General features: G+C 40.0%; 2 protein-coding genes across 2 annotated transcripts; one reads left to right on the top strand and one right to left on the bottom strand.

Annotated features, from left to right (window-relative positions):
* The first annotated feature begins 5,552 nt into the window (after nucleotides 1-5,552).
* Cacybp (calcyclin binding protein) lies at nucleotides 5,553-17,063 on the top strand. Its single transcript, XM_051186067.1, has 6 exons — nucleotides 5,553-5,658; nucleotides 10,521-10,737; nucleotides 12,437-12,533; nucleotides 12,981-13,080; nucleotides 15,326-15,423; nucleotides 16,697-17,063. The coding sequence occupies exons 1-6, from the start codon at nucleotides 5,638-5,640 to the stop codon at nucleotides 16,851-16,853; spliced, it is 690 nt and encodes a 229-aa protein (XP_051042024.1). The 5' UTR covers nucleotides 5,553-5,637; the 3' UTR covers nucleotides 16,854-17,063.
* Nucleotides 17,064-18,023: 960 nt separating this feature from the next.
* On the bottom strand, nucleotides 18,024-22,381 carry Mrps14 (mitochondrial ribosomal protein S14). The gene is made up of 3 exons (XM_051186066.1): nucleotides 22,245-22,381; nucleotides 20,428-20,586; nucleotides 18,024-18,672 (listed from the first exon to the last, which is right to left on the bottom strand). The coding sequence occupies exons 1-3, from the start codon at nucleotides 22,287-22,289 to the stop codon at nucleotides 18,490-18,492; spliced, it is 387 nt and encodes a 128-aa protein (XP_051042023.1). The 5' UTR covers nucleotides 22,290-22,381; the 3' UTR covers nucleotides 18,024-18,489.
* Nucleotides 22,382-23,034: the final 653 nt, after the last annotated feature.

Below are 23,034 nucleotides of genomic sequence, written 5' to 3'. Positions count from 1 at the left end.
CCGACTATTTATATAACACTGATGTTAGTCAACTTAGAAAGAAAACATGTATGGGCGTTTTGCTCCAGGATGAATATGGCAGAGTGACAGTCAAAACAGTACCAGTGCCAGTGGCCTATTGAAGACAAGTTCCTTGATTACAAGTAAAGGAGATCATCCTGAGATAGTTTAATAACCTTTAAAGGCAATGAATTAAAATGAAATATAAACATCTGTAGCATGGCTCCCTAAGGCCAGACAGATCTGAAGAGGCACTAAAATCCAAGGAACTGGCTCCAAAAATTACATGCTTTGTATCTTTTAAGTGTACACCAAGTTTTCATGTCCTTTGACTAGTGCTGATTTGGACTAGGCATGTAATCACTTTGTCTATTGAGCTTTGCTTCTATATAGTATACATAGAGACTTTTGTTGACAACTAAAGAAGCCAAATCATGTTTTTGTTGACTTCCTTAAGATGTGAGGCTTGAACTATTTAAAATGCTTATTAAAAGAAAATGAAGGGCTTGAGAACTGACGACTGAGTGGTTACATTTACTGCTCTTGCAGAGATCTTGGCTTGTTTCCCAGCACCCATGTGGTGGCTCCCAACCATCTGTAACCATCTGATGTCCTCTTCTGGCCTCCACAGCCACTGCAATTACATAGCACACATACCTAAGTGCAGGTGGGGAACTCACAAAAAATAAAATCTTAAAAATGAAATGAAATAGAATGGGAATAATCACCAGGATTGGGAGAAACTAAGGTTTACTGTCATGCTAAGTAGATGAGGTAAATAACCAAGGGCCTAGAAACTGGCTTAGTGGTTAGGAGTATGTTAAAATAGATGGTCATAAATCTGTACTAATACAAGTACAGACCAATACAAAGAAAAGATGTCATAGGAGTGCAGTATTGCTAGAGGAATGATTAGGGAGTTGAGGGTGTTAAGAAAACAACTGTTTCCAGAACATAAATTTTTAGAATATTCGAATTTAGAAATAGGTATTCCTGTATCACGAGGTCTAAGGTAGGATCATGGATATCTGAATAAAAACTACAACTACTATTTATGGCATATGTACAAATACATGTTTATAAGAAATGTGTCCTTTTTCCCTTTAATTTCTAAGCATTGTTATTAGTTAGGTATTCTAGTTCCTGCTTAGACATGAGAGAGAACTCTGAGAACTCAAAACCCAAAAGCTAAGAAAACATTGAAACTGAATCTGAAACAATGTAAAAACCTTTCTTCAAAGACATCTAGAACTTGACTCCCAAACTTCCTGGAAAAGAACATTTTTGGTTTCCTTCCTGTTGCTGTGAGAATATATTAAAAAAAGAAAGGGATAAAGGTGTTTATTTAGCTAACAATTCCAAGTTATAGTCCATTGCTGCAGGGAAGTTGAGGTGGCTACCTTGTATGAGATGAGCAAAATATCTACAACTACCCCCAAGTAAGAAAAACTACTCTAACAGGAAAAAGACTAATACACTTCAAGTTGCAATAGGGTATAAAGAACAGCATGGTGATTGGGTGAGGACAGCATGAGACTGGTGTGGGGGAAATGGATAGCTGGTTGTGTAGTGTGAACTTGGTATGCCTATCCTCCTTAGTTATTCAGTAAAACACTAAGTGTTGCCATAAAGTCATAAGCTTAAACAGTTCACTTTGTGTAGGAAAGAGTTTGAATAATCTAGGTGGGCCTAGCTCTATCAATTGTAATGTTTTAAAAACAGACAAGGCTGTTGTTTTGAGAAGAATAGAGTTTCAACCAGCTCATGTCCTTTATGGAGCAGGGAGAGGCCATCCAACATAGGCTTTCCTCTGTAAAGCCCTGGCTGTCCTGGAACTTGCTCCATAGACCAGCTTGGCCTCAAACTCAGAGATCTGTGGGCTCATGCCTCCCAGGTGATGGGATTAAAAGTGTGCACCACCACACCCAGCTCCAGCTCATGTTGTTACTTCCCCAGCTTGTTACGGATAAATCCTGGAGCACAGTCTACCTGTTATCTTCCATTCCAGTCTGCCTGTTCTACAGGTTTTGGATTTGTTTAGCCAAAATTTCTAACATGTATATCAATTCCTTAGAGATGAAAAGTAGGTAACAGTAAGGGGTATGAAAAGTATTTTTGAGTTTCTACACATTTAAAGATTAAATTGACAGGACTTGCTACATGATATAAGACCCAAGATAGAAAATTCAATATGACTCTTGAGCCATGCAAATAAGATGACCAGGTGATGCTTCTATGTAGTAAAATGGAGTATTTGTTCTTATTGCAGTTCTCATTCCTACTTACTGTTTGGACACTTTAAAAATTGAAATAACAAAACATACATCTGTTAGTTCAGTCCACTTCTTATAGGATCTTGCTACTTTGTGCAGGCTGGTCTAGAACTAGAATTCAAGTGATCTTTCTACACCTCTACCAGCCAACTAGTAATGTGACAGGGCAACACAATACAGAGGTCCCTCCATCTTGTATTCTTGCTGAGGCCATTTTATGTTTAAATAGAATTTGTGGTGGTTTGAATAGGAATGGCCCCCATAGGGAGTGGTACTATTAGAAACTATGGCCTTATCAGAGTAGATGTAACCTTGTTGGAGGAAGTGCATCACTGCGGGCTTTGAGGTCTTATATGCTCAAGTTATGCCCAGCATAGCTCATTCTCCGTCTACTGCCTGTAGATAAAGATGTAGAACTCTCAGCTACTTCTTCAGCACCATGTCTGCCTGCATGCCATCATGCTTCTCACTTTGACAATAATGGACTAAATCTCTGTGAACTGTAAGCCAGGCCCAATTAAATGTCTTCCTTTATAAGAGTTGTCATTGTCATGGTGTCTCTTCACAGAAATGGAAACCATAACTAAGAACCTTATTGATGGAGAAACTCATGGGAAATTATTCTAGGAACTTAAGATTAAGATGCCCCAGCTAACTGAGCTTCTGTTAAGATTGCCTACTTGTGCAAACTTCCCCTTCCAGCTAACTGCTTTGCTTCTGTTAAACTACTTGCTTGCACAAAACATCCCCCTGCATCTGCTGAGATGCTGAAAGACCCACAGAGTGTGGACTTTCACGCTCCCACTCAGGAAAGGCAACACCCCAAATCACTCACGAGAAGTGGTCTTGATACAAAAGCATGAGGACTTTTAATTCCAAGTGCACTGGGGTCCACAGTCATATGCCACACAGGGTTGGAGGACTGAGGATCCTGAGTACAGAATTGAGACAGCTTTTATAGGGTTACAACAAAGCCCATGCATCGTAAACCAATCACTTCATAGCATCCAGAGCCCAGGTGCGGTGCTGACCAATTAATGTAAACCATCCAAGCCCTCGATTTATAGACCAATCAGTTTTCTACAGCCCTGGAGGTCTGCCATTTGTGCGGGCTCCTAGGTAGGGTGACAAATGGCAGTTAGATTAGGTCACTGGGGCAGGGGTTTCACAAGCAATTTACAAAGGTAAGTGGCAAGGAGTGTGACCTTTTGCCTATTTACTGGCTGAGGGCAGGGTCTGGAATTTAAGGTATTTAGTATTTTTAAACTTCTAGCTTCCTGGGGTCAGGGGATAGTTGGACAGTATTTTTTCATCCTTACAATACTAGGATGTGGTTTTGCCTTTAAAAAGTACTTACCCTAATCACCTGGGTCTACACTAGGGTTCCAAATACATGAGTATAGTACCAGTCACCAGGAATAAAGACTTGCAATTGGGTATAAACCATGTCAGAGTTATCTCTAGTGGCTCCCTAACAGTAACACTTTTTTGTCATCTTGGAAAATTCTCTTCTAGACCTTAGCTTAGGAAACCAATCACAAAAACATTATGTTTACAGCTCATAACACTGTATCTGTACTCAAATACTTTTAGGTCTCAAAGAAACCTGGTTCAAGTCTGTCAGTATCTGTGGCTCTTCCCAGAAACTCAACTCTACTTTCTACCTCAAACCTTTCCTTCCCTAGGACTGGGTTTCCAGTTCCCTTAACCTAGCCTGATCTCTCAAATGTTGCAATGCATGTCTTTTGACCATTTGGCCCAGACCATTTGCTAGCAGCTCCTTCCCTGGTCTTGTCTCAGACTTTTATTTAAATACAAGCAAACACTGTGTACTTTCCTGCTTGACTTAACAATTCTGTGCAAGTTTGGGTTAGAAATCCACACATGTTGCAATATAATGTAATTACAATAGTTTAATGTAAAATGTAGTACAGCAGCATTTCCCTTCTAACTTGTAGATTCTACTTGCTTTTCTAGGCATGTTTAAAGCTGACAGAAACTGCTTGACCTCCCAGTGAGTACTGTTTATGTTTTCAACTGTGTTATAGATGTCTCTGTGCTGCCAGAAATTAAAATAATTTGCAAATAAATAGTGAACGCTGGAGCTTTACTAATCCAGGCTGCTATAACCAGAATATAGTTCTAACAATTTTTCCACATGGGATCACTTACTCCAAACGCTGCTGGTGCAAACTACAAAATAACTGACTCGTTAGTAAAGAACAAAGGCACTGGAAATCTTGTTTCAATAGCTCATAAAGGAAAAGCAGAATCAAAATTTCGGCCACTGAAGGCGTGGTGCCTGTTAGGATAAAGTACGAGGGGGAACCTTGGCAGATTCCATGGCAGGAGGGACAAACGTGCCAGGTAGACAGAGCTTAAGTGAGAAGTTTTATTAGAAACGGGAGGGAAGGGGAAAGCAAAGAGAAAAAGGTAAAGAGACACAGAGACAGAGAGGACAGAAGAGGGAGACAGGAAAAGTCCTGTCTGCCCCGTGAGACAGCGGGAAAGAGAGGAATGGGAAAGAGAGCCTTGAGTGGGCGGGGTCTCTTTTACAGGGGTCCTTTGCACCTGGGCTGACCGGGCTCCTGCCTGAGTGCATTCTGCCAGGTGACAGGGGCAGGCCAGCGTAATGCCCGAGTCCTTACACTGCCTTCCCACCATCGCGCCGAGGAGCCTGTCTCAGGGCACGTACAGCCCTTCCTAGAGTCCTCCAAGACGGCGCCACGTCAAGGGTGCTGGACGTATCCCGAATTCCAAAGCACGTTTAAAAACCCTTTAGGAACCTTCCTCTCTTAACAAACCTGTCCTTTCTGGACTAACTATGCTGCTCTAGGGACGCTCCTTTGTTCTTTTCTCCCAACAGCTCACAGTAGCCAAAGACAAGATGGCGGCCGGGCTGGGTCTGCGTCCTAGAGGCGGAAGCAGCCCATCTCTACACACTTCCCCTGGGTCCATAAACCGCTGCTCCTTGGTTCCACCGCTAGGTCAGGCCGTAGTTCCGTGCTGCGACTGCGCAGCAAGGCTACGCTGTAGCGGAAACACGTCTAGGTTGCTGGGACGGAAAGGGAAGAGGCGTGACGCTTCGTGAGAATTCGGTCGCTCGCGAGAATTGAGTGTTGCTAGGAGACCTGGTAGGAGGGCGGGAGCAGGCTCGGCGGGGCGGAGCTGGGCGGAGCCTCAAGGGCTGGCGGCGGAACCTCGCGAAGGTTCCAGAGGCCTCGCGTGCGGAGGGCGGGGCCGCGGGATCGCGCCGGGTCGGCGTCGTTCCCTGTGCTGCTGTGTCGCTCTCGGGTGGCGTGTTCCGCGTTTCCTTTCGGCTCCGTTGCACCGGTGCAGCTCCGGCCTCGGGCCCGACCTCACCATGACTTCCACTTTGGAGGAGGTAGGGGTCGCCCTCGACCACTGGCCCACGCCGCCCGGCGGCTGCGCCTAACCCCGGGCTCGTGTCGGCAGCCATGCCCCTGTCGTGGGCCCGCGACCTCCGCGCCGCCACCTGCCTGGGCCCTGTGCGCACGGCCGCGGTCGGAAGGTCGGGGGTGTGTCAGGAGCCCAGCTGCCGGCGCGGGTCCCTCTCCGCTCCCGGCCACTGCCTAGGGATCCGGGACCTCCGTTAATCAGAGCTCATTGCAAACGCTGGTAGCTCCGGGCAGAGGGCAATTGGAAGGAATTCTGCACGGCTAGCCGTGATACCCTACTCATGGGTATAACCACAGCGTGGTTATACGTTCTGTGTTATTTCTAAACGCCCAGAGCTGCGCTTACGACTAGCTTTAGTCATTTAGCAGCGCCAGCGGCGGACCTGCAGGCCTTGCACATGCTAAGGCAAGCGCTCCAACATTGCTTTACATCCCCAATCTTTATGTAATAAGTGTATAAAATAATTGGAAACCTAGTTGTAGGTAATGGTAGATTGCATGGCGTCCGTTTTTTAGATCTGTAAACTACGGACGTGGGTGACTTGACGTTTTTGGAGCCTCAAGCTCCAAAACTCAGCTACAAAATAGGAATGGTAAGTGCTCGTTTTGTAGCTTATGTAGGCCTTATGTGATTGAAATACTGTGTTCACAGAAGCGTTGGCTATCTGTTAAGATTTCTTTCGAAAAATTTCCCCTCACTTTAAAAAGCAAGACATCCGCTTTAAAGGCAGAAAAATTAGGAAGTTATGTTAAAGTATTAATCTGGGTATCTTGCCACAAGTAAGTAGCCTCGGGTACCATGTGCTCACGTGGAGAGTCTAGGGCTACTTAACAGTTGTGCACATAGGTTCAGTAATAACCCTCTCCGAAGGAAGGAACTTTTAACTTTAGATTGGGGGGGTATGCATTTAGGGGCACATTTTTCTTTTGGGAAAAAAATTACCTTATTCCTTCATATTCAGATGTACAATTCAATTTTTCTGTTGTGCAACCATCAGTATTATTTAGTTGCAGAATATTTTCATTTCTTCAAAAAAGAAATCCATCGAGTGTTAGATTGGATAAGGCACCAGCTGGCCTGGTACCTTACATGTTTCTATTTCATCTGTGGTATATCAATACACCATTCCTTTTTATGGTTGAATGCTATCCCATTGAACATTCATCTGTTAGCACATGCTCATTTCTCCATTTTGACAATTTTGAGTCTTTGTAAACAAGTTTTGTTGTTTTGTGGGCATGTTTATGGGTCAGATAATAAGGCAAGTTTTGGGAACCTACCATTTCTGAAAGAATTGTATAAAAGATAGTAGTTCTCTGTATACTCAATAACATTTATTTTTCTTGGGTATTTGTTCATGATACTATCCAAGTGAGTGTGTGGTACCACTTTATGGATTTGTTGTATGTCTCCCTGGATGTGATACATATATGTGTGTATGTGTACCTGGTGCACAGTTCCATGTCTTTGGGGGGAAACATGGATTATTTTCCCATTTTGAGCAAGTTTTGTTTGCAGGAATAGGTTTCACTAAATAGTTTGGCCAAGCACATTGGTTTTGAGGTCCCTAGTGCACATTGATGAGGTAGATTTAAAGGAACATACATACATACAGAAAACAAATCCATGCCAAGAAGGCAAAAAAAAGTTGTGAGATAAAAGTAGATAGGAAACTGTCCTCAGTCACTCACCTTAAAGTCTGGATGCACTATTGGTTTCAGGGCTGCAAAATCAAAAGCCAAGCAACAATTCTTCTGTTGACACCTTACTAAAGAATCTTTAGAGCTAACACTGGCCATAAAGAGGCCTGGGAATTCTGCCATGAGTCGGCTAGAAAAGGGGTTCCCTTTCCAGTCAGAAGCAAAACCTCTTAGGTTTGATATGTTTCCTTTCTCCTTTTTGTTAAGTAAATCCCTATTCTGGTCATTTTGAAACCACTGAAGGATTTGGAACTTAACACCTTGATTATCTGTTCAAAAGATGAGTGTGCAGTTTTGGATCTTAGAATCATTATTTCTTGATTGTGAGCAGAAACATTTCTGATGTGCATTTTATAAACTGTTGTAAGTAAATACAACAAATGAGATCATAAAGGCCACGGAGAACTAGCCGTAGTAGTGAAGTAGAAAAGGCTAATTCCTTTCTACTTCAAATGCTACCTAATGTCTAGCATTTAAAAGTTTTTTAAAATAATTTTATTTCCTCCTCTCTCCAAGCCTTCCATTTGCTCCCCTTCAGTTTCATGGTCTCTTTTATTTCATTAGTTATTACATACCTACTCAAGTCTGTCTTCTTCCTTGGGGAAGCCTTTTTCATCTAGTCTTTCTTGTTTGCCTGTAGTTCTTTGGGTAGGGTTGAGATACCATGGACTTTCCTTTGAGATATCATGGACTTTCCTTTTTACTTTAGCATGTCTATTGTTGTCCTTACTCGTGTTTAGGCAGTTGTACTGGTAAGATTTTGGGGCGGGGGCCGTTGCTTCTATTTCTAGGAGACAATCTCACAACAAACTCAGATCCTCTGGCTCTTCAGTCTTGACCTCTTCCACACTTAACCCTGAGCCTTAGACGCCTTAGGTTAGGGAGTTATGTTGTAGATATATTCATTGGGACTGGATTCTTGCACACCTAGATTTTGATTGTGATTTTCTGTTATGGACTCTCAGTTGTAAATGGGTCATTTAAAGACTTAACATTAAGCCTTTTATTTAGTATGAAGGTATAAAGTAAGATTGTTGTTTTTATGATCAGGGTACCTAGCTCTTTTTTTTTAACATCCCAATCCCAGTTCCCCTCCCCCCTTCTCCTCCCATCTGCTGTACAGAGAGTGTAAGGCCTCCTCTAGGAAATCTGAGTCTATTGCATCATCTAGTTGAGGCAGGACCAAGGCACCTCTCTACTTCCACACCCCTGTGTCTAGGCTGGGCAAGATATCTCTCTCCATATAGAATGGGCTCCACTAAGTCAGTTTGTACATTAGTGTTAGGTCTTGGACCCACTGCCAGTGGCCTCATATATTGTCCTAAGACTATTGTCACCTATATTAAGGGTGTCTAGTTCAGTCTTATGCAGGTTCCATATTTGTCAGACCACAGTCATTGATCTCTCACCAACTCCCGTTAGCTGATTCTGTGGGTTTCCCCATCATGGTCTTTTCTCCTTTGTTCAGACTGTTGCTCCTCCCTCACTTTGATTGTACTCCAGGAACTTGGCCCATTAGTTGTGGATTTCTGCATCTGCTTCCATCTGTTTCTGGAAGAGGATTTAAGCTTCTCTGGGGTTATGGATTGCAGGCTGGCTATCTTTTGCTTTATGTCTGGTATCCACTTATGAATGAGTACATACTATATTTGTCTTCCTGGTTTTGGGTTACCTCACTTAGGATGGTTTTTTTTTTTTCTAGTTCTGTCCATTTGCCTGCAAATTATAGGGTGTCCGTGGTCATTTCTCACCGCTGAGTAGTACTCCATTGTGTAGGTGTACCACATTTTCTCTATCCTTCAGTTGAGGGGCATCTAAGTTGTTTCCAAGATCGGGCTATTACAAATAATGTTGCTATGAACATAATTGAGCAAATGTCCTTGTGATGTGAATGTGTTCAACAGAGGTATTGTAGGGTCTTGAGGTAGGTTGATCCCTAATTTTCTGAGAAGTCACTATACTGGTTTCTACAGTAGCTATAAAAGTTTGCATTCCACCAGCAATGGAGGAGTGTTCCCCTTTCTCCACATCTTCTCTGGCATAAGCTGTCATTGGTGTTTGATCTTGGCCATTCAAAGCAGAAAAATCTCAAGCATTTAATCACAGTAACATCAAAGCTTGATTGGATATTTTGTGTCTGTCTGCCTGTATATAACACGTGTGTAGATGCCCGTGATGGGCATCAGACACCCAGGAGGTGGAATTATAAAGACTTATAATTTCTGGTAAGCTTCTGGTGTGGGTGCTGGGAACTAAACAGCTAGTTTTTGGGAGAACAGAATGGGCTCTTAACTACTGAGCCCCTACCTATTGATTTTCTAGCATTGTCTTTAATGATGTCCCACAACATCATAATTATCTAGAAACTAGAAGAGTTATATGATGCATTGGAAGAAAACAGATATGCAAAGACCAATTCCCAAGAGTCATAAGGGATTTGATACCCAAGGTTTCCTTTCTTGGTCTCAAATTCTAACCAAAAGATCGACCCAACTGATGAACAAGACTTTTTCTTGAAAGCAGAATATTTTTATGTGTATTTGCCATGGCACGTGTAGAGATAAGGAAGCCTTCACCTGCGTCCTGGGAATTGAACTCTGCATCAGGCTTGGCAGTGAACACCTTCATCCACTGAGCCATCTTGGTATTTTACTTTTTATCTTTAGTCTTAAAAATTCACATTCTGAGATAGGAAAACCAATCACTGAAAGTGCAGCCTTTGTCACCTCAGTAAAGTTGCCTTCGCTCTTCCCAGTCAAATGAATTCTCACCTTTTACTACAATATTTAAATTTTTCTAATATTTGATGCTTAGACTTGGTGTTACAAGGACATCTATAAATATTTTCCTTCTATTTTTGTACTTTTTTAAAACAGGCAGGTGCCAGCCTACCAAACTGGAAAGTAAAGACAATTACTATTGATTTAAGATTGTTTTCCTTTAATGAAAACAATGTGTGGCTTATTTACAAATCAGTAAACAAGAAGAAATAATTACTTTTGAAACTCTTAAAAAACTAAAATGAAAAAAAAACATTAAAATGAACTTATCTTTTTGTTTTATTTCATTAAGTTGAATTGGGTGGTAGATCTTATTTTTACCCTAACCTACTTCTACCTTAACACAGTTGCAGAAGGACCTAGAAGAGGTCAAAGTGCTACTGGAAAAGTCCACTAGGAAAAGAGTGCGTGATACTCTTTCAAGTGAAAAATCCAAGATTGAGATAGAAATAAAGAACAAGATGCAGCAGAAATCACAGAAGAAACCAGAACTTGACAATGAAAAGCCAGCTGCTGTGGTTGCTCCTCTTACAACAGGATACACTGTGAAAATCAGTAATTATGGTATGACCCGTTCTGCTATATGTAGTGTTCTGCCAAGCAGGAATAACTACTTCATAATGAATTTGTGTTACGTAGTCTTTTGTATGAAGTTTGTGCTCTTTATTTGTAATGTTAACATTTGGTGTGGGTTAGATACTATTATATAGTATAACAGCATATACCAAGGTGGCATTAGATACTATACTTACTGGGAGGCCAAATTGACAGATTTATGGTGAAGAATTGGGATCTTTTATCTATTTACTTGTTTGAGCTTTGCTTTTTTGTGTGTGAGATAGTTGCTTGTTGTCTATGCTGCCCTTGAACTGTGGAGATGCTCCTACCTTCCCTACTGAGTGATGGGGTCACAGTTGTGCGCCACTAGTCTCATTCTGTTTTATTCTGAGGCCAGGCATTTTGATATGTTATCTAGACTGTTTTCAAGAGATCCTCTCATTTGTGCCTTCCAAGTAACTGGAAACCTAGCTGTGCATCATGGTGCTGTGCTTAGGAATTGGGTTCTTAAACTATTCTATGTCTTGAAAAGGCTGCAGTTGCATTTTTTTTTAGACTGTTGAGAAGTAGAAATGGTTATTGAATTAAACAGTATTGTTGTTTAGTCATTCAGTGTAGTGGAGAGTTGTTAATTTCCCAGAGACAGGGTCTGAGTATGTGGCCTGCTGGCCTTGAACTTACTGTTGAATTGATGATGACTTTGAACTCCTGATACTCCTGTTTCCATCTTACAAGTGCTGGTGTTATAAGTGTGTACTCCCCAAGGTAAGATCAAGTTTTAGATGGAGGGCAAAATTATTTAACAAAACAAGTAAATGAGCCAATCTTCTTGTATTTGATGGGCATAGTGGCACATTCCTGTAATCCTAGCTGCTTGGGAAGCTGTGCTAGGAAGATTGCAAGTTTGATGCCAGCTTTTGGTGGTTTAGATTTTAAAATAGAAAAATTTGAGCTGGAATGAAACTCTGGTATTCATAAAGCTAAGGGTTCGGACTCTATAGGGAAGATATATATATATGTGTGTGTGTGTGTGTGTGTGTGTGTGTATGTATGTATGTATATGTATATATATATATTTATTTTAAGAAAGATGAAATGCATGTAATGATCCTAGTTTTACTCTAATGAATAAAAAGGTCATGGGCTTTGCATTTAGAAACTGAATCTTAGTCTACATTCTCCCACTTGTTGGATGCCTATCTTCAGGAATAGTACAATTTTCAGGAGTTGTTTTGAGACATAGCTTCTCCATATTGAGAATTTTTTTAATGATTTCTTTTATTTATGTGCATTTGTGTTCTGCTTGCATGTATGTCTGTGTGAGGGTGTCACATCCCCTGGAACTAGAGTTATGTTGAGAATTTTTTAACTTTAATATTTTTTTCATGTCTCTGTTTCTAGAGTGACAGTAAAGCTCTGTTACTGAGTTTTATTTTGTAAATTTTATTTATGTGTATGTCTGTGTGTCACCTGCATGCCTCAGAGTCTAGAAGGGGATTTCTGGTTTCTGATACCTTGGGAGTGGAGTTGACGCTGCTGTGAGCTTCCATGTCAGGTGCTGGGCTTTGAACTCTGGTTCTCTGGGGAAAACAGCCAGTGCTTTTAACTGCTGAGCCATCTTTCAGCTCCTATTAACTGAGTTTTATGTTAAGCCATATTATATAGATAATTTCAGATATTCCTGCTCATCTTTTTGTTTTGCTAGGATGGGATCAATCAGATAAGTTTGTGAAAATCTACATTACCTTAACTGGAGTGCATCAAGTTCCCACTGAGAATGTGCAGGTACACTTCACGGAGAGGTATGTTCTCGTTACTGGAAGTATAGCTATCATTGCTTTATCATAGGAATTGTCTTTCTGTACGGCTTCCAAAATTCTGCTGAAACTTAGCGTTAACTACACTTTTACTTTAAAGTGGAACAACCAAGTCTACATACTAATCCAGTTGTTCTCAACATGTCACAGCCCCTTTGGAAGGTCAAGTGACCCTTTCACAGTGGTTACATATCAGATATCCCACATAGCATATGTTTTCATTGTGATTCTTAACAATAGCAAAAGTACAGTCATGAAGTAGTAATGAAATACTTTCATGGTTGGGGTCTCCACAACCATGTATTAAGGGTCGCATTATTTAAGAAGGTTGAAAACCACTGCCTTAAACCAAAGCTGGTGACTTACTGTCTCAAGAACCATAGAATAACTATCACAGAACCAGAAAGATAATGAATTCTCTGTTGTTTGTAGGTCATTTGATCTTTTGGTAAAAAATCTCAATGGCAAGAATTACTCCATGATTGTGAATAATCTCTTGAAACCCATCTCTGTGGAAAGCAGCTCAAAAAAAGTGAGTGTTTGTGTGTGTGTGTGTTGTAAAAACTTCAATTACATTAAATCTAGCTGATTAGGTCAGAGATGAACTAAAATTTTTCTGCTGTATCTGGTACCAGTAAAGTGCAGTTCACAGCTTGATGTGTAAGTAGTTTGTTACTGGAATAATCATTCTTTATCTTTTGGTGTCTGCTTCTCTACTACAGTGGCAAAATAAATCATTTAGCCCATGAAATGTAAAATAAGTAATTTGCTGTTTGGCCCTTTGAAGAAAGTTTGCTAATTTGTTGTAGAATATATTAAAAGTAAGGGGAACTGTTTTTGGTGATTAAGAGTGAGTTTTATTGCGAGCTTTATATATCCCTTAGCAGTTGTGGCCCCTGGTAGTTCTTTGTGCAGTGGTAATTTCACAAAGGAGGAATGATATACTGATAAATAAATAGGAAGTACTAACATAAATAGTGTTAGTTGTATTATATGTAAATTTGTGATGCATATAAGGATCTCTGAAGTACTTTGCTTAATTGTTGAAGTTGTAAAAAAAAAACAAGGAAGTTTTCATTAAAAAAAATCCTGTTGCTCATACTTTTAACAAACTCATGCAATCCCTTTTTTCTTTCCAGTTTAAAAAATGGTGTTTAATATATCAGATGTATAGACATGTAATTCTTCTATGTTATGTATTTGCTTAAAAGTAGTAATAAAAGCAATGTGTTAAGTATTCAGTTCTTACTACAGTAGCATCGTTTGTTAGTCTCATAATCAGAGGAATAATCAAGGCATCTTGGAGTTACACACATTTTGAGTTAAATGTTATTTCCCTTCCTTGCTCTCCTTTCAGATACTTTACCATCTATTTTTCTTTAAATCATCAAGATTTACCCAGTCCTTTCAATACACTACAACTGTTTCATCTAGGAGCTATTCTTTGTTTCATTTTGCTTTTTGAGACAGAGTTTCTCTGTAGCTTTGGCACTTGTCGAATTTGCTCGGTAGACCAGGCTGGCCTCAAAAGCAGATATTCACCTATCTCTGCCTCCCAAGTGCTGGAATTAAAGGTGTGCACCACTGTCACCCGATGGTATTTTTTCTGCTATGCTAGGTGTCTATGGTGTCCTCCTTTTGGGTTTTAGGTTTCACTTGGTTCACATTTGACTCATTGAAGCCCTTTGTAATGAAGTTCTTCCCACACTTCCCATTAACATTCTCTTTTAAGTCGTTGTGTGTATATGTACATTATGATGCATATGTGGAGATCAGAAGACAGTTTCATGTCAGTCTTCACTTTCCACCTTGTTTGGGACAGATAATATTCTTGGGTCACCACTATATGTACCAGGCTACCTGGCCTACAAGGTTCTTGGATTTCCTGTCTCCATCTGGCCATAGGAGTGCTGGGACTAATTGTGTATGACTACTACACCTGGCTTTTTTTTTTTTTTTTTTTTACTTGGGTTGTGGATGTCTGAATTCAGGTCCTTGTGTTTGCATTAACATGTTGTCCTAGTTAAGCTGTTGTGGTAAAATACCAAGGCCAAAAGTAACATGAAGGGAATTCAAGGCAGAAACAGAAGCAGAGGCCATGGAGGAAAGGCCATGAAGTAAGAATACTGGCTTGTTCTTTGGTACTTGCTCAGCTTTCTTAGGCATCCCAAAACTACCTGCCCAGGGATTATATAGCCCCTGTCAATCAATCAAGAAGATGCCCTACAGACTTGCCAGCAGTCAATCTAATAGAGGTACTTTCTCAGTTGAGGTTCCTCTTTCTAGTTACTCTAGCTTTTGTCAGTTGACACAAAATCAACCAGAAAACATGCACGTGAGTTTTACCTACTGAACCAAGGTAGGTTCAGCTCAAGGATCTCTGGTCGCCCAGACAGTACTCCATTCCACTAAAAAGCTAAAGATAACTTTGAACTCCTAGTAATCCTACCTCTATCCCCAAAGTACTGGGATTACAGGTGTGTGCCACAGTGCCCTGTTTTATGTGATAGTAGGAATCAGACCAGAGCCTCATGAATTCTGAGCAAGCCTCTACCAACTGAACCATATCTCCAACCTTATGTTCAAGTCTTGATGGCATTAGCATTGAAGGTATTCAGGTTTCACTTGTTTGTATTCTGGCCTATAAAAGTATTACTAGCATCAAGAATGAATATTAACACATTAGGCACTTGATTGGGTAACAGCATTTTTTTTTTTTTTTTTTAATACTCATGCTTATTTCTATGTTACAAGCTCCTACTCCTCTCCTTTTCCAGGTGAAGACTGATACAGTTATCATCTTATGTAGAAAGAAAGCAGAAAACACACGATGGGACTACTTAACTCAGGTGGAAAAGGAATGCAAAGAGAAAGAGTAAGTTAATAATTTTAATACTTTTATCTGGGGTTATGGTTTCATTTTTATGGATAATAGTTGTACAAGCAAAGTGTTTATCACCTGCTGTCTTATATATGCTATCAACTATCAGAACCTTTCTTTTTGAGGATCTCTCTGGTATGTGGTTTGGCTGTCTTAGAACTTTTTAGGCTGTCCTTGATCCATCTGCCTCTGCTTCCTGAATGCTGGAATTAAAGATGTGTGCAACTACAGCCAGCCTATCAGAGCCTATTTGAGGAGGGCAAGGACCAGTTTAATTAAGACAATTCTTGTGTAGCTTATTCTTTAGCATTATTTTATTCCTGGGCATATTGATGTGTCTGTAGATATTATGGCCTGGTCTCAAATAAATCTGCTCTAGGAATTCAAGAAGAGTTAGCTATCCCCAAAGCATTTTATTCCTTACATGTTTCTGAGTTGTATAGTTGGTTTCACTATGATTGACCTATGATTGACTTTATGTGACAAGGATACTTTCTCTCTCTTTTTTTTTTTTTTATGCAGTTCAAAACTCTTTTGCCTCCCAAGTAATGAGAGTATATGCATTTACTACCATATCCAGTTTTACTTTTAAAAATCCTAACAGATGACTTCCACTGTGGATCAGTTTTGAGCTTACTCCTGTAATTGGCAGTGCCTTGTACTGAGTCAGTTACTCTTTTTTTTGGTCATTCCTCACTTGGTAGCCAGAATGCATTTGGGAAGTGGTAGAATAGTTAGGAATATTTGACTATTTGGGGAGTTGATTTAAATCTAAGCTTAAATAATGAGACCTATATAAAAAATTAATTGTAAAGCTGATTGGCTGTTTTGACATTCATTGAACTAGAATTGCTTACCACATTAATTTAAAGAGTATAACTCAACACTAGGCCCAGATCCCATAGATCTCAAGTTTAGTGGTTTTTCTAATAAAAATTTATTTATTTCATTATGCACCCATACCATAATACCTGCTTGTAGCAGTGTGAAGAACCATACTTGTAAAAATCAGTAAGTTGGAAAAATTATTCACATTTACATATTTTCTCTTGAAATCTTACTCCTCATGATTAGTCCTTGCCATTTGGTGCTCTTTCCTTGTGTGCCAGGTACAAGTGGGTATGCAGTTTTACGAGGCTGAACCTAGGCATGCTATTTTGGTTGTATATTCTAGCCCCCTTCTCTGTACTCTTCTTCCTATCAGCTACAATCTAAGAATGTCTTTCCATGCTTAAATTCTTCATTGTAGACTTGTTTTTGTTCACAGAAAGCCTTCCTATGACACTGAAACAGATCCTAGTGAGGGATTAATGAACGTTCTAAAGAAAATTTATGAAGATGGAGATGATGACATGAAACGAACCATTAATAAGGCATGGGTAGAATCTAGAGAGAAGCAAGCCCGAGAAGACACGGGATTTTGAGACTTTTAAGTCCTTTGGGAACTGTGATGTGGAATGCTCGTGTTTCCAGTAAGGGAATGTTGTTGAACTGCACATAAAATTTGAAAGATAACTATTTACACAGCCTTCTAAGTAAAGACAGCAAATTCTCCATTTCTTATTGGAGGGTCTGATTTAAATAAATATGCTTATTAAACTTTCTCCTTTATTAGCATCCTAGTCATTTTGTTTTTAAGAAAAGGTTATGGTATTCTTATTGAAATGTAAAAAGGAAATCTTACATAATAAAACTGTTACTTTTGTTCTGGCTGAGAGATAAAAAACAAAGTATTTGCCTGTCTATAACTGACAGCTCCCACTAATGCAAAAATAAAACCAAAATTTTTGCAATTCAAATTTGTACATGAACTTGCAAGTTACTAGAGACTCATCCATTATTATCAGCTTAAGCAATGTGTGTGCCATGTTTTACTATGTACTAATTGATTAAGTATATTTATGAAGATAAAATTTAAACAAAATACAAATGATAAAAATAGACAAACATGTTGGTAAGTACTACCGTGGATCAGTTAGCTTATAAAAATACAACCACAATGCAAAAGTTTGAAAATTCATCTATTCCTTTGTTCAATAAAGTTGAACTTTTACGTAAAAGATCAGTTTTGCTGTTTTGTAGTGTATTTAAAAAAAACTAGGGCTGGACTGATGGCTCAGCTGTTAAAGGCTCACCACCAAAAAGAGAAAGCAATTAGATGTCTAGAAGAAAAACCTAGTAGAATCACTACAACTACAATTAAGAATTAGGTAAAAGTCAGAACTTAATACAGAAAGGGTGGATGGAACTATAATGCCCCTAGAACTGTGGTATTGAAACATGAAATAGACTGATGAAACAAACTAGACTGCATATTAGAAGATTTAGAATACAGTAAGAGTGGTGTTTGGTAAGGGAAAATGAGTTGATAGCAATATAACTTAAAAGAGCTGTGTTGTTGATAAGTGTAAGCTACTGGCAACAGGTGAGCTTTAAATGTAAAGGTCAAGTTAGCCCTATCTGAACTCACTGATTAATATAAGCATTAAAAGTTGGACAGCTAGGGGCTAGAGAGGTGGCTCAGTGGTTAAGAACACTGGGTACTCTTCCAGAGCACATACATGGCAGCTCACAGCTGTTTATAACTAAAAAGATGAAACAAAAAACTAGTTAGCAGTCCTTTTATTCACCATCACACAAAGTTAACACTAAACATGATCTAAGATACCCTCTTTAACTCTTCCTCTATTGTTATTCCAAAAGTGAGAGTAACTGCAGGCCAGGGAAGCAAGCTGAGGGGTACAATGCCATAGAAAGGCAACTAGTCAATTAGATGGACATCTATAACTGTTTTGTCAAACCACTATTAAAAAACAAGTTATTTTACTAAACATCAAACTTGAAGGAAAACACCATTCTCCCACAGAAAATATTTTTATTCCTCTCTTAAACCAGTATGGGAGTAATATGTATATTGCATTTCTTCATTTAAAAACCTAAAAACAATTTAACTGTAGACAGTATCAGGTAGATTATGCAAACTAGACCCTATAAAAACTAGGGTTTGATCTTTTAGCCAGAATTGACTTCTTGGGCAGCTGAGTAGGTTCTGAAGCTGATTTACCACATTGCTCGCTGAACTCCAGAAAGTAGTCCATGGTCAGCTAAGTGGCGGAACACAATTCGACTAAGCCTCCAACGACGCTTTACACCACGTGGACGGGATGTCATAACACACCGATTTCTGATTCTCACAGGACAGCTATCCCGTGGAAGGGCAGCAATTTCTTCACTAGCTATTTCCTAGAGGGAAATCATAACATAGATCACAACTCAGACCTAAAGCAAAGGAAAGATGGGCTAGAATCTTAGCCAAACACTGGATGTGGCAGTAAGACTTAATCTTTAAGTGGAAACTGAGTAGAAATGATGTTTTTCCAAGATGTTTTAAAGATTACAATGAAAAGAATCCACAAACCATAATTGCAAAGTGTACTTTTATAAACAATATATATTGTGTAGCCAGCACTGAATTATAAATGGCATTACAGCATTTATCTGTGTCTCTTTCTAGGGGCACTGACTATCAGCTAGCATGTTCACTAACACTGTAAATACACTTCCCTGTTGTAAACTGTATCTAATATGCTCGTATAACCCTTTTTCTTTCTATTCATTTGTTTGGCTTTTTTATTTGACAATATGCTTGTGAGACCACCTACACTGTTCCAAGTGTCATTAATATGCTCAGTCTCCTTGGTGCTCATTTTATTCAGTGTGCTAGAATTCCTTGATCTTTTCTACAGCTGATGGAAATCTGAGTAGCTTCCAGTTTTGAGCTGTTGTGAATACTGTTCTATACATTCATGTTTAGATCATTTAGAAAAAAATATGTGAATGCATTTATTGCCTCCAGACAGACACATTAATTCTCTGAAGTATGAAAGCTTGAAACCTCTGAGTTGATGAAACAGTAGGAAAAACCATGGCTTGAGACTAGTAATAAGTTGGATCACCAAGAGCCTGAAAGTCTGACTACTGCAGAAATAAAGGAGGTGATCAAACAAGATTTACATGAAAAAAAAAATTGCAATATCCATGAATCTTGTACAAGTAATGTCTATGAAACTGCTAAGTGATAGGAAAAAGTATGACATATTAGGCTCAGGTTGTCAGTAAAAATTTATTGTTACATAATAGTGTGTTAGTATGTATTCTTATACCACTTTGTCAGATGTATTGGCATGTACCACTGACCCTATGATAGAATGTGGAACCAGGAGGCAGAGGCAGAGTTTGAAGCCAGCCTGGTCTACAGATCAAGTTCCAGGACAGCCAGGGCTACACAAACAAATCCTGTGTCAAATCAATGGGGGAGCAGGGGGGTAAGGGGGCAGGGAAGGAGAGTACATAAACAGATTAAATCATTCTGCCAATTTGCATAAATGTTTTGTTTTCTATGAACTTTCAGTAAGGTCAGTAGCCTTGAGTTTATAATTTACTACAAAGCTCTTCAGTGCACATATTCTGTCATCATTTAAGTGTAAAACCATATGCTGCAGAAGCCAAACAGGGTGACACCCTCTTATTTAACAGGAAGCACATGAGAAGAAAGTAAGACTAAATGGAAAACTGCCTAAACATAGACATGGAAAGGGCAAAAGTTCAGGAGGGCAGGCCCTGAGTAAGGACCACAGGTCATGGGTTTTATACCTAGTCCATGCATCAGCAATACCTACAAATGCCTTGAAAGTTCCAAGACGGGGATAAAATTGGGGAGACCTTTCATCAAAATACTTCTTAGTTTCTATGTGGTTGCCACTCAGTACTATGTAGGGATTGTATAATGAAATGGATGAAGAACCAGAAAAGAGTGAACAGTTATCCTTTATCCAAAACTTACCAAAGTTGGTTTTAAGACTATTTATGTAAACAAGTATTTGACCTTATTCTCCAGAAATTACATTAATACTAAGTTGCAATAAAACAGCATAAAAAAGAATCTGAAATAACATCAGTTAGTGGTTCTGTGGAAAAAAAGGTACTCAACTGGCTAACCTGAAGGTCTTTTGGCAAAATGGTATTCTTTCTGAGCGAATTGATCCGAAGTCTCTCATCTGCATATTCATAAGCAATTTTTCGTCTCTTCACATCACGCAACATTTTCCAGTCTACATAGTAACCTCGAACTTGACTTGATGTTGATGGAGGAACTGCCTAAAAGACACAGACAATGATCATGGGTACTATAAATGTTTTTCCAATCCTGTAAATTTGAGTCTTCTAAGCAATGAAAAATACTTACATTTATTTGCTTTATGTATGGATAGGCATGTTTGTGGAGGTCAGAGGACAACTTGTGAATCAGTACTGTATGTATGTGTATGGGCATGTATGTGGAAGTCAGAGGACAACTTTCTGTCAGCTCTGTCTTATACCACATAGGTCTTTGAATTGAACTAAATAGGCTTGGTGGCAAGCATTTTACCCATCTCACCAGCTCAAGACTTAATATTTTAAAATACTGATTTATTACATTTATGTGTGCATGTGCATACTATAACACATGTGAATATCAAAGGACAATTTGCAGGAATGTTCCTCTTTTTTTAACTCATTGTCCCCTGCCCCCAATCCCTAATGTTCTGATGACTTCAATGTTCCTTAATTATAAAATCAGAAGCAATGTCAGAATTCCCAAACTTCCCTACCTATCAGCTCAGCAGCGTTTGTACTACATTTTACACCCGCTCCGGTTATGTCAACTCTCTCTGTTAAAGTGGCCACTAGACATGGATATGGCTATGAGCAGCACATCTGAGGACATAATTCTTGACATTAATTCACTTAAATTTTAAATATCAAGCAACTTTGTTTTTAGCACAATTGCATTTTCCACTATATGATGCCAAATTTAGCATCCCAATAGCAATATGTTTTAAGTATAAGATTTTGAAAACCTACTTCCAACACAGGAATGTAAATGTCTCATAAATAACTATAATCTTGACTTGTTAAAATATGGATGGACATACCTGGCTAAAAATATCTATCAAAATTAACTGTAGCTACTTCTTTACTTCAGTTTAAATACTAGAAAAAATACCGATCACCCTTGTGGTTGGCTTTACATTTCTATCGAACAAAACTGCTACACGTGACCCGTATACAATCCTGAGATCAAGCTTCATACACAAAACCCAATGTCACCTCCAGCTTGCAAAGGCGAGCTCTGGCGATCCTACCCTGTTCTCTGGATCATCATTTCCCACTTTAGTGGATCTCCCCCTTTAAGATGTTGTTGATTATATCTAATATATCCTTATAATATGATGTTGCTTCTGTCATGGTAAAGGAAAAACAACTCAGGTCTCTCTGGCTGACACCCCTCCCTTGCAAAACTCTCCCGAAGACTTCTCCAGTTTCCGTACGCACCATAACACTGCTACTCCTCAAGTCTACAGTCAGCTTCAGCCCTTTAATAACCTTTCAGCTTTAGAGGAACGGCCTGCTCCCTGTTCGAAAACCTGTCATCACTTGCTTCCAAGCCACCGCATGTCTTTGGTTGTCTTCCTTTACAGACAGCTGTTCCCTTGCACAGTCAGAGCCTCTGAGGCCTCAATTCTCCAACCCCTTTTCTTCTCCATTTACACGCCGGAGTCAACCTCTTAGCTTTAAATCACAGCTCCAAGCTTAAATACCAAATTCTGGCTTGCCGCTTAGGCCTCTCCGAACTAAGCCGGAAGGGGAAAGCGCATGGAAGGAGCCCTGAGATCGGTCCTCCGTGTGCATGACAGTTGACAGGTACGGGGGAACCCACAGGACACGGGATTCGGGGGTGAGAAATGGGCTGGCGAGAAAGGCAAGGGCCTGACCTGCCGGAAAGTCCGCAGCAGCGAGCCCAGCAAGGACGCCGCCATGTTGTCTGCCTCGCCAGCCAACCACCGTCGCGATACAACGCCGGAAAGAGTTGTTTAAGGGGCGGGGCCTGTGGCTAACGGGGCGGGCCCGGGGCAGGATTTAACCTATGAGGAGGGAGGGGCTATGTACGGGATTTAAGCTCTCGCGGTATTTCACGGCAAACCATCCATTCGGCCCGTCTGCTCCGGAAAAGGTGGTGCAGTGAGCCTGCGCGCTGCTCATGGTCGGCTTTCCTTGTTGTTGCCCCGCCCAGCCTGCTCTTGCGTTCTCTGCACTGGCGCCACCAGGCGGAAACTTGCCAGCGTGTGTCACTCATCCTGCAGAACCCGCACTTGTCACGTGTCTGCCGTAGTGGTGGTGGAGCTGATGATGGCAGTGGCCCTGATGGAGTTTCTGTTTGCAAGTCTAGGGTTTTAATAATACACATTATATCTGTATCAAGGTTGTAAACGTTTTACTTTTTTATTTGATACTGAGTATATATGTGTGTGTTGGATGGTGAAGGTGCCATTGAAAACCGGCTGTTTTCAGTCTAGGATAGGGTAATTTTCTGAAATCCTAGCCTGCTTCATTGATGTGTTGATTTGATGAGGGACCACCCATTGAGATATTTACACAGGAACATCACAGGACAAAGGAGAACTTTTTCTTAAGTGATCCAATTGAACATTTCTTAAAAAAAAAAGTCATTTAACCTTAATTTATGGGCACGAAGGTATCGATCGGATCCTCTGAAAATGGAGT

Source organism: Phodopus roborovskii, unplaced genomic scaffold (genome assembly GCF_943737965.1).
Source record: "Phodopus roborovskii unplaced genomic scaffold, PHOROB, whole genome shotgun sequence".
Classification (NCBI taxonomy): Eukaryota; Metazoa; Chordata; class Mammalia; order Rodentia; family Cricetidae; genus Phodopus; species Phodopus roborovskii.
This window is presented reverse-complemented; position numbering and strand designations above follow the sequence as displayed.